The 11,460-nt window shown below is 44.7% G+C and overlaps 1 protein-coding gene across 1 annotated transcript; it reads right to left on the bottom strand.

The window, feature by feature from the left end:
* Positions 1-6,608: 6,608 nt before the first annotated feature.
* On the bottom strand, positions 6,609-11,299 carry foxa1 (forkhead box A1; the record flags this gene model as incomplete). Its single annotated transcript, XM_080480807.1, has 2 exons — positions 6,609-7,757; positions 11,234-11,299. The coding sequence occupies 2 exons, from the start codon at positions 11,297-11,299 to the stop codon at positions 6,609-6,611; spliced, it is 1,215 nt and encodes a 404-aa protein (XP_080336933.1).
* Between the last annotated feature and the right edge of the window lie 161 nt (positions 11,300-11,460).

The raw sequence follows: 11,460 nt of genomic DNA, 5'->3' as shown, positions 1-11,460 counted from the left end.
AAAACCAACTTCATGTGAAAGAGACACACACACACACACACACAGTGAAATATCAGACTGAACAAGTCAGTGTCTCACACACACGCTGGAGGGGGGGGGGGGCGTTGCCATGGTAACACGGTGGACCACTCGTGGTCGACTTGGGTGTCCCGGTTTAATCCTGCAGCCGATAATCTGCTTGTTCTGAAGAAAGACTCAGTTTGTTAGAGCTCCAACTTCTGACAACACCACACACAGAGAGAGCGTGTGTGTGTGTGTGTGTGTGTGTGTGTGTGTGTGTGTGTGTGTGTGTGTGTGTGTGTGTGTGTGTGTGTGTGTGTGTGTGTGTGTGTGTGTGTGTGTGTGTGTGTGTGTGTGTGTGTGTGAGAGAGACGCTCCACAAGGGCAATCCTGCTCTCTGATTGGCTGTTTGCACTTCAAACTCAATTTAACTTTCTACGATAAAAACTCTGGAAGTCATGATGACCTGTGTACACAGGCAGTGGTTCTGCAGCGGCGCTGGTTTGGCGAAGTGTTCCAGAGTCCATGCGCTGGTTTCTCTGGTCAGTTTCTTTCAGATTTCTGGATGAGATTATTTACTGTCGACGATTAAATCCCCAAGAGTTCTTGATAATCTGAGAAAGTTGGAATGAACTTCTCTTCTTTTCAAAGACACTTTTTTTTTTTTTTTTTACACCCGCCGACCTCTGACCTCACTCGTTGTTCCACCTGCTGTCTGCCGCTGACCCCGCCGTCCCAACTTACCACCTGCAGTCCGACGGTTTTCAGTTGCGTCCGTCTGATCTGAGGTTTGTGTTTTAGTTCGCGGCTTCACTGTTTCAGAGTCGTGAGTTTCTGGAGGCGGCCTGCTGTTGATCTCGGTGGTTGGAGTTTAGTTGGAGTTGCTCCTCGGTGAACTCGGCTGAACCAGTGTGACCACAACAACCATGAAACCTGCCAATTACCCCCCCACCCCTACCCCCCCCCCCCCCACCACCACGGGACCACCAACCTCCCGGCTGAACATCTCACCGTCTCACAAAGCTCTAATAAACTTCCTCCGTATAATTTTTAATGGAAAAGCAGCTGCTCCCTCCTCCTCCTCCTCCTCCTCTCTCTCTCTTCTTCCTTTGATCGTCCTCTCCTCTTTTCTTCTTCTCTGGTGTTGGAGGGGATTTCTTTGCTCTTTTCCTCGGCCGAGCACAATCGTGTTATTGGAGATAATTAATTCCAATCCCCATCAAAAGGCTTTAGTGGCCCCGGGGCCCCGCTCCGCCTTTCTGTGCCGGGGAATGAAAGGCCCGGGGAAGAAAGGGGCCGAGGGCCGCCGCATTGTGCCCGACATTTTCCTCCATAAGGCGCGAGCGCAAAGAAGAAGGGGCCGAGGGCTTTAGTGCAGTGATGCCCGGGGGTGGGGTGGGGTGGGGGGGGTGGGGGGGCTCCGATGGAAGGCCCCGCTCGGCGCCGCTCCGCCCTGCCGGGAACATATGGCCTGTATTAGGCCGCAGGGTGGGTGGCGGCTCGGCGGTTAGTATTCATGGTCCCACACGTTTATCACTCAGCCTGTTAACCGGCCGACTACCTGCTCTTCAACCGCTGACTCACCGACTCACCGACCGGTCAAATGAACCCGTCAGATTAAGACCTGATCTCACTGCGACGGGAGAAACTCTTTAATTTGTTGACGTCTTTATTATTGGTGTGTGTGTGTGTGTGTGTGTGTGTGTGTGTGTGTGTGTGTGTGTGTGTGTGTGTTTGAATTTCAGTTTGACTACATTTACTTCCGTGTTTTAAAAATGTATATCCTCAAATATAATTGGTCAAAATCTTTATTTGGTGTAAAAAGAAAAAAAAACAACTTTAAATGAATAATAGAAATGTAACGGGGAGCTCAGAATCTCTTCGGTACGTGAAAGAAAGAGTTTTTACGTGATTAAAACGAGTAGGAAGAAGTTTATTTCATCCCGCCTTGCAAGTACTTTTCATGAATGAAACAACTTTTTCTTGATTTACCATCAACCTACATCTGATACACGATGCAGTAATTGGATTATGCACAACAGGGATTTTATATTTTAAAACAACTTTAAAAAAAAAATTCCATTTATAACTCAAAGCGTTGGACTCAATCTGTCTAAACAGTGTGCAAATTAAAAAGTAACTAAAAGTTACACTACAGCAAACATATGAAGCAGGTCAAAAGGTTTCACACATTGTCAGTATTTACTGATTTCTGAATTACATACTTGAAATAAAATGAATAACCAAGGAGCCCTAGATTACACTTAATTAAATGTGAGTACTTGTACTTATTGCTTCTGTTAAAACTAGATTACAGGGTGTAAATTGCTCTTGGAAAAAAAATAATTAAAATAAGTACAAGCATCTAAAGAAAATTCTACTCAATTACACTGAGTTGACGTAAAAATGACCATGTAGATTATAGTTTAAAGTCTATTATAAGTACTTATAAAGAACTTTAACTTAAATAGAGTTTATGATAAGATAGAGTTTTTAGGTAAACATGATAAACATTATAACACTAAATTATGTTAATTACACACAAATATGTGTAATTCTGTTACTTTGACCGCAACTGACTGTGTGTGTGTTTATTATCACTTTACAAACACAATTATTTTCATTGTTTATTCTTCTGCATGGTTGTGTGTGTGTGTGTGTGTGTGTGTGTGTGTGTGTGTGTGTGTGTGTCCGTCCTGTAATGGACTGCTTACCTGTCTTCACACACTCAGCTGGGGTCAGAGGTGAGGATCATGGGTGGTGTGATGATGATGATGATGATGATGATGATGATGATGATGATGATGATGATGATGATGATGATGGCCTTCAGCATGTCCCGTGTGTAAACAACAAACATCGAGGTGACGAAACTCCAAACACTTGTATTTCTTAACAACTTTCTCGTGTCCGTGAACGCAACACACACCGTCCACACATCACATAAATATAGAATATTAAAATCAAGTATTAAAATCGTCTCGTGTTCGTTTGTCTTCCTCAGATTATTTGCTTTTCCTGCTCAGTGTTTATTTGATTTGTTTGTTTGTTTGATTTATTTGCCGACTCTGCCCCTCAGTGTGTGTGTGTGTGTGTGTGTGTGTGTGTGTGTGTGTGTGTGTGTGTGTGTGTGTGTGTGTGTGTGTGTGTGTGTGTGTGTGTGTGTGTGTGGCCGCCGCCGCCTCGGGGATCATGTCTGCGGATAATTAGCGGATAATTACGGGATCATTGGAGACTTTTCGCGGCTCTGCGGCCAAAAACGCGGAAAAAAGCTCGAGATCAAAGTGAAATCTGTCGGGATGTGTTCAGGTTCACGGCGCCGCGCCGGAGGTCACGCTCTCAAAGAGGCGCGGGGGCGCGCTCACAGCGGCGGCGCTTTTTCACGCGCTCCGAGGCCGCGGGAGGCGCTTCGTGTGCGGCTGCTCCGCTTGAGCCGGGAGCCGGGGGACCGGGGACCGGGGGCCGGTGGGCCGGAAGGCCGGAAGGCCGGAGGGCCGGTGGCCTGGATTGCCGGAGCCCAGGGTCGGAAGAGCCTGAGGGCAGGTAGGCCGGGTAGCGGCGTCCGGGGCTCCGGGGCTCCGGGGTGAAACGGAACAAAACATACATTTGGACTAAAGTTATACAGACCAAGAGAGAGAGAGAGAGAGAGAGAGAGAGAGAGAGAGAGAGAGAGAGAGAGAGAGAGAGAGAGAGAGAGAGAGAGACCCCATAAAAAAAAACATGTGAATAAACAAAAAATTCAAAAGCAGGATTCATTAATAAAATGGTTCAAACTAATCAAAGCAAAAAAAACAAACACATAAAATGTTATATTTAAAACAAATTTTGAATTAAAAACGAAAGTCTAATAACTCATGGTTTATCCTTTAATGTGCTTGGTAACTCCTCATAGAAAATCGAATTCATTATTATTATTATTATTGTTATTATTATTATTGTTATATTCGTTGTCATAATGATAATAAAATACGTTTTTCTTGTACGTTTTTCCCAATAAAAAGGATAAAAACAATTTAAAGAACGTTTTGTATAGAATCTAGTTATAAGTGCGAGTCTCTTCTTGTTCAGAAAAAGCACGACAATGTTTGGGATTTCATGTTTTTCTTTGTTTTTTTTATAAAAATGAATTAGATTTTCTTTAACTGAATTATCAACAAATAAAACTGAGGCCAAGAGGAGGTCTCCTGAAAATCTTCATCATCCAGTTGAAAACACGACATCAGGAAGGTTTCGGTGTTTCTGAGTTTTATTTTAAAATGACAGAATAAGTTAAGAACATGCATCAGAGTCAAAAACCAACAGAGAACAAACACGACGAGGACGAGCCGGGGGGGGGGGGGGGGGGGGGTTGGGGGGGGGCACAGAGAACTTCCTCTTCAGTGATGATGAAGAGGAAGATGAAGAGGAGACAGCTGCTTTCCTCCGGCGGAAGACCTCCCACATCATTCATGCACATGATGATAATCAATAATTAATAATCGGTGATAAACAGTTTAAATAGAGACGCACCGACGGACCGGTTCTGCTTTTACACACAGAGCGAGAGATCAGCCTCAAACACCCTCAAAGACGCCGATCGATCAGGAAAACCGATCGATCGGAAGAGACGATTAACCAGCTGCTGCACATGTATGACGGACTGAACTCCCAACGTAACCAGCAGAGCACGTGATTGGCTGAGAGGCCAGACGTGACGGTGACGCCACAGAAAGTCAGTTCACTTTTTTCGCTGTAAAATGTGAATTTAGTTATTTCTGTCTGAATCCTTTTGATGTGGTGTGTGTGTGTGTGTGTGTGTGTGTGTGTGTGTGTGTGTGTGTGTGTGTGTGTGTGTGTGTGTGTGTGTGTGTGTGTGTGTGTGTGTGTGTGTGTGTCAGTTGAGTTTCGGTGAGTTTGCATGAGTTTGGTGACGTGCAGTGAGCAGTAGTGAGGAGACCCTTTAAGCCCTTTGGCCTAAGCCCGTTTTTCAGACTGTTTTTTTTTTTGTTTTTTGGGGGGGTGGGGGTGGGGGTGGGGGGGGGGGGGTATTGGTGGTGGTAGTGGTGGGTGGTTGGGGGAGGTGGGGGTGGGGGTGGGGGTGGGGGTGGGGGTGGGGGGTGATCCTTCAGGTCAGTGCAGCAGATGAGGTCGTGGGAGAAATAAACCCCGCCTCCTCTGTAAACATCTGCAGCGTCACCACGACGACCGCTTCACCAGCTGACCTTTGACCTCCGTCTCATCAGGAGACCCTTGACCTAACACGGGGTCTCAGACCTGGTCCACCTCAGACCTGGTCCTCTTTAAATCTGAACCCGGCATGACTTCATTCATGATCCACGATTCTGAGATTCCTTGGAACTCAGAACCAGGACAGAGACCAGGACCTCGATTCAGAGACAAAGACCAGAACCGAGTCCCTCAGGCTGAGGGGGTTTAGGGTCTGCGAGCTGCTGATCCGTTAAATCTCCCTACGTTGTGAAGCGACGGCACTTTGTTGGTTTTAGTCTTTTGTCAGAATCACTTTGTTCTTTAAATGTCACTAAGTTCTTCTGACTGAACTTTTTAAAGGAGAAAATCTCTGAATCTCGTCAGCTGGACCAACGCAGCCTTTCACTGGAGCTACAGGCCGGACCGGACCGGACCGGACCGGACCAGACCAGACCATACCAAACCAGACCAGACCAGACTGAATCAGAACAGACCAGTCTGGACCAGACCAGACCGGACCAGATCAGGTCCAGATGAAGGACTACTCAACTCTTCATATAAAAAACCTTTTTGTGGGACTCAATGAAGACTGGACTCAAGACAGAACCCACGATCTGCACTATTAGAGTCCTCAAGACCTCGTCTGAGTCTGGTTTAATTCTGGTTTGATTCTGGTTTGATTCTGGTTTGATTCTGGTTTATTTCTGGTTTATTTCTGGTTTGATTCTGGTTTATTTCTGGTTTATATCTGGTTTAATTCTGGTTTAATTCTGGTTTAATTCTAGTTTGATTCTGGTTTATTTCTGGTTTATTTCTGGTTTAATTCTAGTTTAATTCCAGTTTGATTCTAGTTTGATTCTGGTTTGATCCTGATTTGATTCTGGTTTATTTTTGGTTTAATTCTGGTTTATTTCTGGTTTGATTCTGGTTTAATTCTAGTTTAATTCTAGTTTAATTCTAGTTTGATTCTAGTTTGATTCTGGTTCAATTCTGGTTTGATTCTGGTTTAATTCTGGTTTAATTCTGGTTTAATTCTAGTTTAATTCTAGTTTGATTCTAGTTTGATTCTGGTTTATTTCTGGTTTGATTCTAGTTTGATTCTGGTTCAATTCTGGTTTGATCCTGGTTTATTTCTGGTTTAAATCTGGTTTGATTCTGGTTTGATCCTGATTTGATGGTCTGATTCTGTACCTCTGCCCTCAGATGTTTTTTGTACGTCACTGGTGCTCTCCGTTAAAACTCGGTGTGTAAAAGCACAGACCCAGATCAGACCTGGATCAGGTCCTGGTCCGGGAGGTCCGGGTGCATCCTGGTTCAGTCACAGTGCAGGACTTCGGGAGTCAACAGACCATTCTAGTCCGACAGAAGTCCGGGCCGGCCGCATGCAGAGAGTCTGAGGGCTGCAGGAGTCACAGCGGCCACTAGGAGGTGTTGAGCAGCGGTCTGGGGTAGACCCCCTGGTAGTAGGAGGCCTCCAGGGGCTCCATGGTCCTCCCCCCCAGGCCCGAGGCCCCCCCGGTGCCGTAGGAGGAGTACTGCAGCGCCTCGTAGGCCTTCAGGTCCAGTTTGTGCTGCTGCTCCGAGGACGACATCAGGTTGTTGATGGAGAACGGGTGGTTGAAGGAGTAGTGCGGGTCCCCCTTCAGGTGCAGCTGGGACTCGTGGGACATGGCGTGGGGGGGCAGCGACAGGGACGACAGGAGCTGGGGCCCCGAGACCTTCAGGTCCCCGGGGCCCCGCAGGTCCAGGCCGGGGGGCGAGGCCGCCTGGCTGGAGGAGGGCAGGGAGGCGTCCAGGAGTCCCGAGGGTTTGATGGAGTCGGAGGCGGCGGGCGACCCGGCGCCGCCCGGCTCCTTCCTGCCGTCGGGCTTCGCCGACATCTTCTTGTCACACTTGAACCTCTTCTGGCGCCGCAGGTAGCAGCCGTTCTCGAACATGTTCCCGGAGTCCGGGTGCAGCGTCCAGTACGAGCCCTTCCCCGGTTTGTCCGGCGAGCGCGACACCTTGACGAAGCAGTCGTTGAAGGACAGCGAGTGGCGGATGGAGTTCTGCCAGCGCTGCTGGTTCTGCCGGTAGTACGGGAACAGGTCCATGATCCACTGGTAGATCTCGCTCAGCGTCAGCATCTTACTGGGCGCCTGCTGGATCGCCATGGTGATGAGCGAGATGTACGAGTAGGGGGGCTTGGCGTGGGGGTAGCTCCGTCTGAACGCCTTGTTGTCGCGTGCCCGGCTCAGGCCGCCGCCGCCGCCACCGCCGCCGTACGCCATGCCAGGGCTCATGGTGGGACTCATGCCGCCGTACGGGTTCAGGCCCATGGAGGCTTGCTGGGCTGAGCTCATGCCGGACGGGCTCAGGGCCCCGCCCATTGAGGCCACACCGCCGCCAAGGCCTGACATGGCCGCCTGCGTGGAGCCGCTCATCCCCCCCACGGGGGCGGGGCTCAGGCCGGCGCCGCTGTACGACATGTTGAAGGAACCGGATGTGGCGCCGCTGCTGCTCATATAACCCGACATGGAGCCCATCCCCAGACCGGAGCTCATTCCACCGCTGGCCATCGGAGAGTACACCTGCAGGGAGGCGGGACAGCGTTTAGAATCCTGCTTTTAACAACCACATTCCACCATATTGGAAAAAGCTGTTAATCCCAGATTACAGAAGAACACTCGATTGTCAGAGTACTGATTACTGGAGACTTTTCTATTTAATGACAGTCGGAACTGGAACCTTTTCTCACTGCTGCAGGTTTAGATCCGAGGCGAGCGACTCGTTTTCCTGAAGGGCCACATGACGAATTATTGACAAAGTAGATTTGAGTTTTGCTCATAAGAATCAAACTCTTGATAAAAAGCGGTTTGTTTGTTTTTTTACATGATTTTTACGAGCTCCTGTTGCTCTGTGTCGCTTTCTCTTTCCCAGCTTTTGTCCGGGAAACAATGATTACATTTTTCTACATTTCAAGTTCAGTAAATGAGTGACTGAGGATTATATTTTTCATTAATCGTCTTCTCTCTCCACTGTCAGACAGTGAGACTCGTTTTGTGAGGGAAAGTGTGTGAGACTCAACCAATAGTGTAATAATGAAGAACGAGAACATTTTAGACGGAATAAAAACAAGAATTAAATTTTATTTGATTCTGGATCGTTGCAGTGACACTCGGAGGGCCGGTCAAGCGTTCTGGTTGAAAGCTTCTTTCTCTCTTCTCCATAGAGCCATAAATCACAATTACATGTTTTACTATGGTGTAATCTCTCTCTCTCCTCTCTCTCCTCTCTCTCTCTCTCTCTCTCTCTCTCTCTCGCTCTCTCTCTCTCCTCTCTCTCTCTCCTCTCTCTCTCTCTCTCTCTCTCTCTCTCTCTCTCTCTCTCTCTCTCTCTCTCTCTCTCTCTCTCTCTCTCATCTCTCTCTCTCTCCCTCTCTCTCTCTCTCTCTCTCTCTCCCTCTCTCTCTCTCTCTCTCTCTCTCTCTCTCTCTCTCTCTCTCTCTCAAGTTTGGAGTGAGTGGATCAACTAGCAGTCTGACCTCAGCTTGTTTGTTGCTCTCTCATCTCTCTCTCTCTCTCTCTCTCTCTCTCTCTCTCTCTCTCTCTCTCTCTCTCTCTCTCTCTCTCTCTCTCTCTCTCTCTCTCTCTCTCTCTCTCTCTCTCTCTCCTTCTCTTTCTTTCTTTTTGCTGCTCGTGTTCGACTGTTTTTCTCCGTCAAAGCGTCTCATCACAAGACGAAAGGTTTTATAAATGTAACTGCATTAAAAAACAAAACAAAACAAAAAGACCCTGATGGAACCTGTGAGTAGAAGAATCAGAACCAGTCTGACGAGTCCTCAATCTAGAAAGTAGAAAGTAGAAAGTAGAAAGTGCAGCTCAAACCAGCTCTTTAAGCAAAGACGTAACTCTGGTTACTAGATGTCCTATTATAAGGTAATATTTTGATTTTAGTAGGGTTTCTGTCAGATACATAAAGACACTACAAGCCGTATCATCATCATCCTCATCATCATCATCATTATCATCATCTGGGTTTTTAATTTTTGATACAAAGCTAAAAAAAAAAAGTTACATTGGCACTGTTAAAATACCTTTAATCTTTAAACCACAATAATAAAAAAAAATAAAAGTATAGAACATTTTCATTTCCCCTCTTTTTTCCCCACAAATGGCTTCTTGTTTAATTTTAAATCCGAACTTAATTAATCTGCAAGACAAAGATAACCTTTCATCTGCCAGTGAACATTTGCTCTAATTCTCTGTTGTCATAAAGAATGAGACTCTGGTCACGATGAGCGCCACCGGCTGACCCTCCTGAATGATAAGTGACGGATTTTGGTGCATTATTATTTTTTGTTGTAATGTCAGACTGAAAAACACGATTTTTATTTTACTATATTTAACCCCCCCCCCCCCCCCCCCCTTGAATTAAAGTGAATTATTTTCCTGCAATTTCACGTTTCGATGCAACAAACTTCATGTTGAAAATCAAACTGCATCACAGAAATAATCCATTGCAGCTAAATTAGAGCTTTTCTGATTCAGTTAAACGGTCAATCTAACAGAGCGAGAGTCAATATCACAGCCATGGGAGCCGCTCTGAAATGGTTTTCATTAAATAGACATCAAAATAATTTTAATTAAAATAAACAATTCATTGGTTTGCGGCCATAAATTATTATTTTTGCAAGTTTGCAGCAAAGATACAACAAAATAATGTTTACACTTAAATTTAAAAGGGTGAAAAGGTGATTATAGTGAAAGCCTGTGGTAAAAAAAAACATAAAATACAGTTTAGCACCAATTTTCAGCTCGATGAAAAACTATTTTCTCAATGAAGACAACTGCACACGCATTATTATTATTATTATTATTATTATTATTATTATTATTATTATTATTATTATTATTAATATTAATAATAATAATAATATTACCAGGAGAGTAGTATTACTATCATTAGTGTCAAAATCACTACTATTATTATGTCATATGGAGATTATATAAGAATAATAATTAGAAGGTTTGATTGCAGAATTAAACTTTTCTCGTCATCTTATCGATTTATTTTTAAAGGAGTTTTTATTTCTGTTGTGTTCAAGTGTAAAAAAGACATTTTATATTTCTATTTCATAAAAGAATTAAATGAGGTTTGCTGTTGTCTAAATAAAGCGGGTTAGATTTTAATCTCCATCAGATTAAAATAACTCAACAAGCGGCTTCGTTTCTCTTTATTAAAAAAATCCTTCAAATCAATTTCTCTGCACCCGTTTTATACTTTTGTTGTATATTTATATAAATGATTCTTTTTTCTTTTTTTTAAATGTACAATAATCTGAACAGTTCAATCTGCACGCTCATGTCGATCTTTTTGTTTTTCTCACTTTTCTTTTCTGATGATCTTAATAATATAATATATTTTTTCATTATTAAAGTTGTATTTTCAGAACGGAAATATAAATTTAAGAAAATAGTGAAACTTCAAGCAAGTGATTAATTTTTAACTTGAACAAACTTTCACTTCAGACCAATGAGTCCGTTTCTATTTCACCTTCAACTCATCTCATTAATTATCACAGATATTTTGACGAATATTAATGGCAAAGATACTAAATTTAATTAAGACAATTTGAAGTTAAATTATTTACAAAAAAACAAAAACAAAAAAAAAATCCTCATCTGAATCGAGTTTTCTTATTTTTGATTTGTTTTGAATTAAATGTGTAAAAACAGAAATATTTTCGTTTGGGAGCAAATAAATAAATAAATAAATAAACAACGCGCTCATATTCAATAAAATATTAAATTTTACCCAAAATAAAATAGTTTTTATTATTATTATTATTATTATTATTATTATTATTATTATTATTATTATTATTATCTTTTGCACTTTTTAAAAGGACAGATTTTTAAAGTTGCGCACAGTTTTCCACAAAGTTCAGTCGAATCTGAAACTCCGGACCAGGTCTGATCCAGGTCCCGGACCGGGTCAGACCGGGTGTTAGCGGGTCCCGGACCGGCTCCTGTAGGCAAGTGTGTGTGCGCGCGCGGTGACCGACCTCCTCGCTGTAGTATCCGCTCCAGTCCGGAGCCTCGTGCCCTTCCATCTTCACCGTGCCCAGCATGGCGGGAGCCCGCAGCCGCTCCCGCTCCGGGTCTCCGGGTCTCCGGGTGTCCGGGTCTCCGGGTGTCCTGCTGGTCCCGGTGAGTGCACCTCCTGGTCCGGGTGGAAGAGCCGAGCCGAGCCGAGCCGAGCGGAGAGCGGCGGAGTGTCAGAGAGGAGCCG

The sequence above is a fragment of the Lipophrys pholis genome, assembly GCF_963383615.2.
Source record: "Lipophrys pholis genome assembly, chromosome: 14".
Classification (NCBI taxonomy): Eukaryota; Metazoa; Chordata; class Actinopteri; order Blenniiformes; family Blenniidae; genus Lipophrys; species Lipophrys pholis.
The sequence above is the reverse complement of the archived record's forward strand: the minus strand, read 5'-3'. Positions and strand labels throughout refer to the sequence as shown.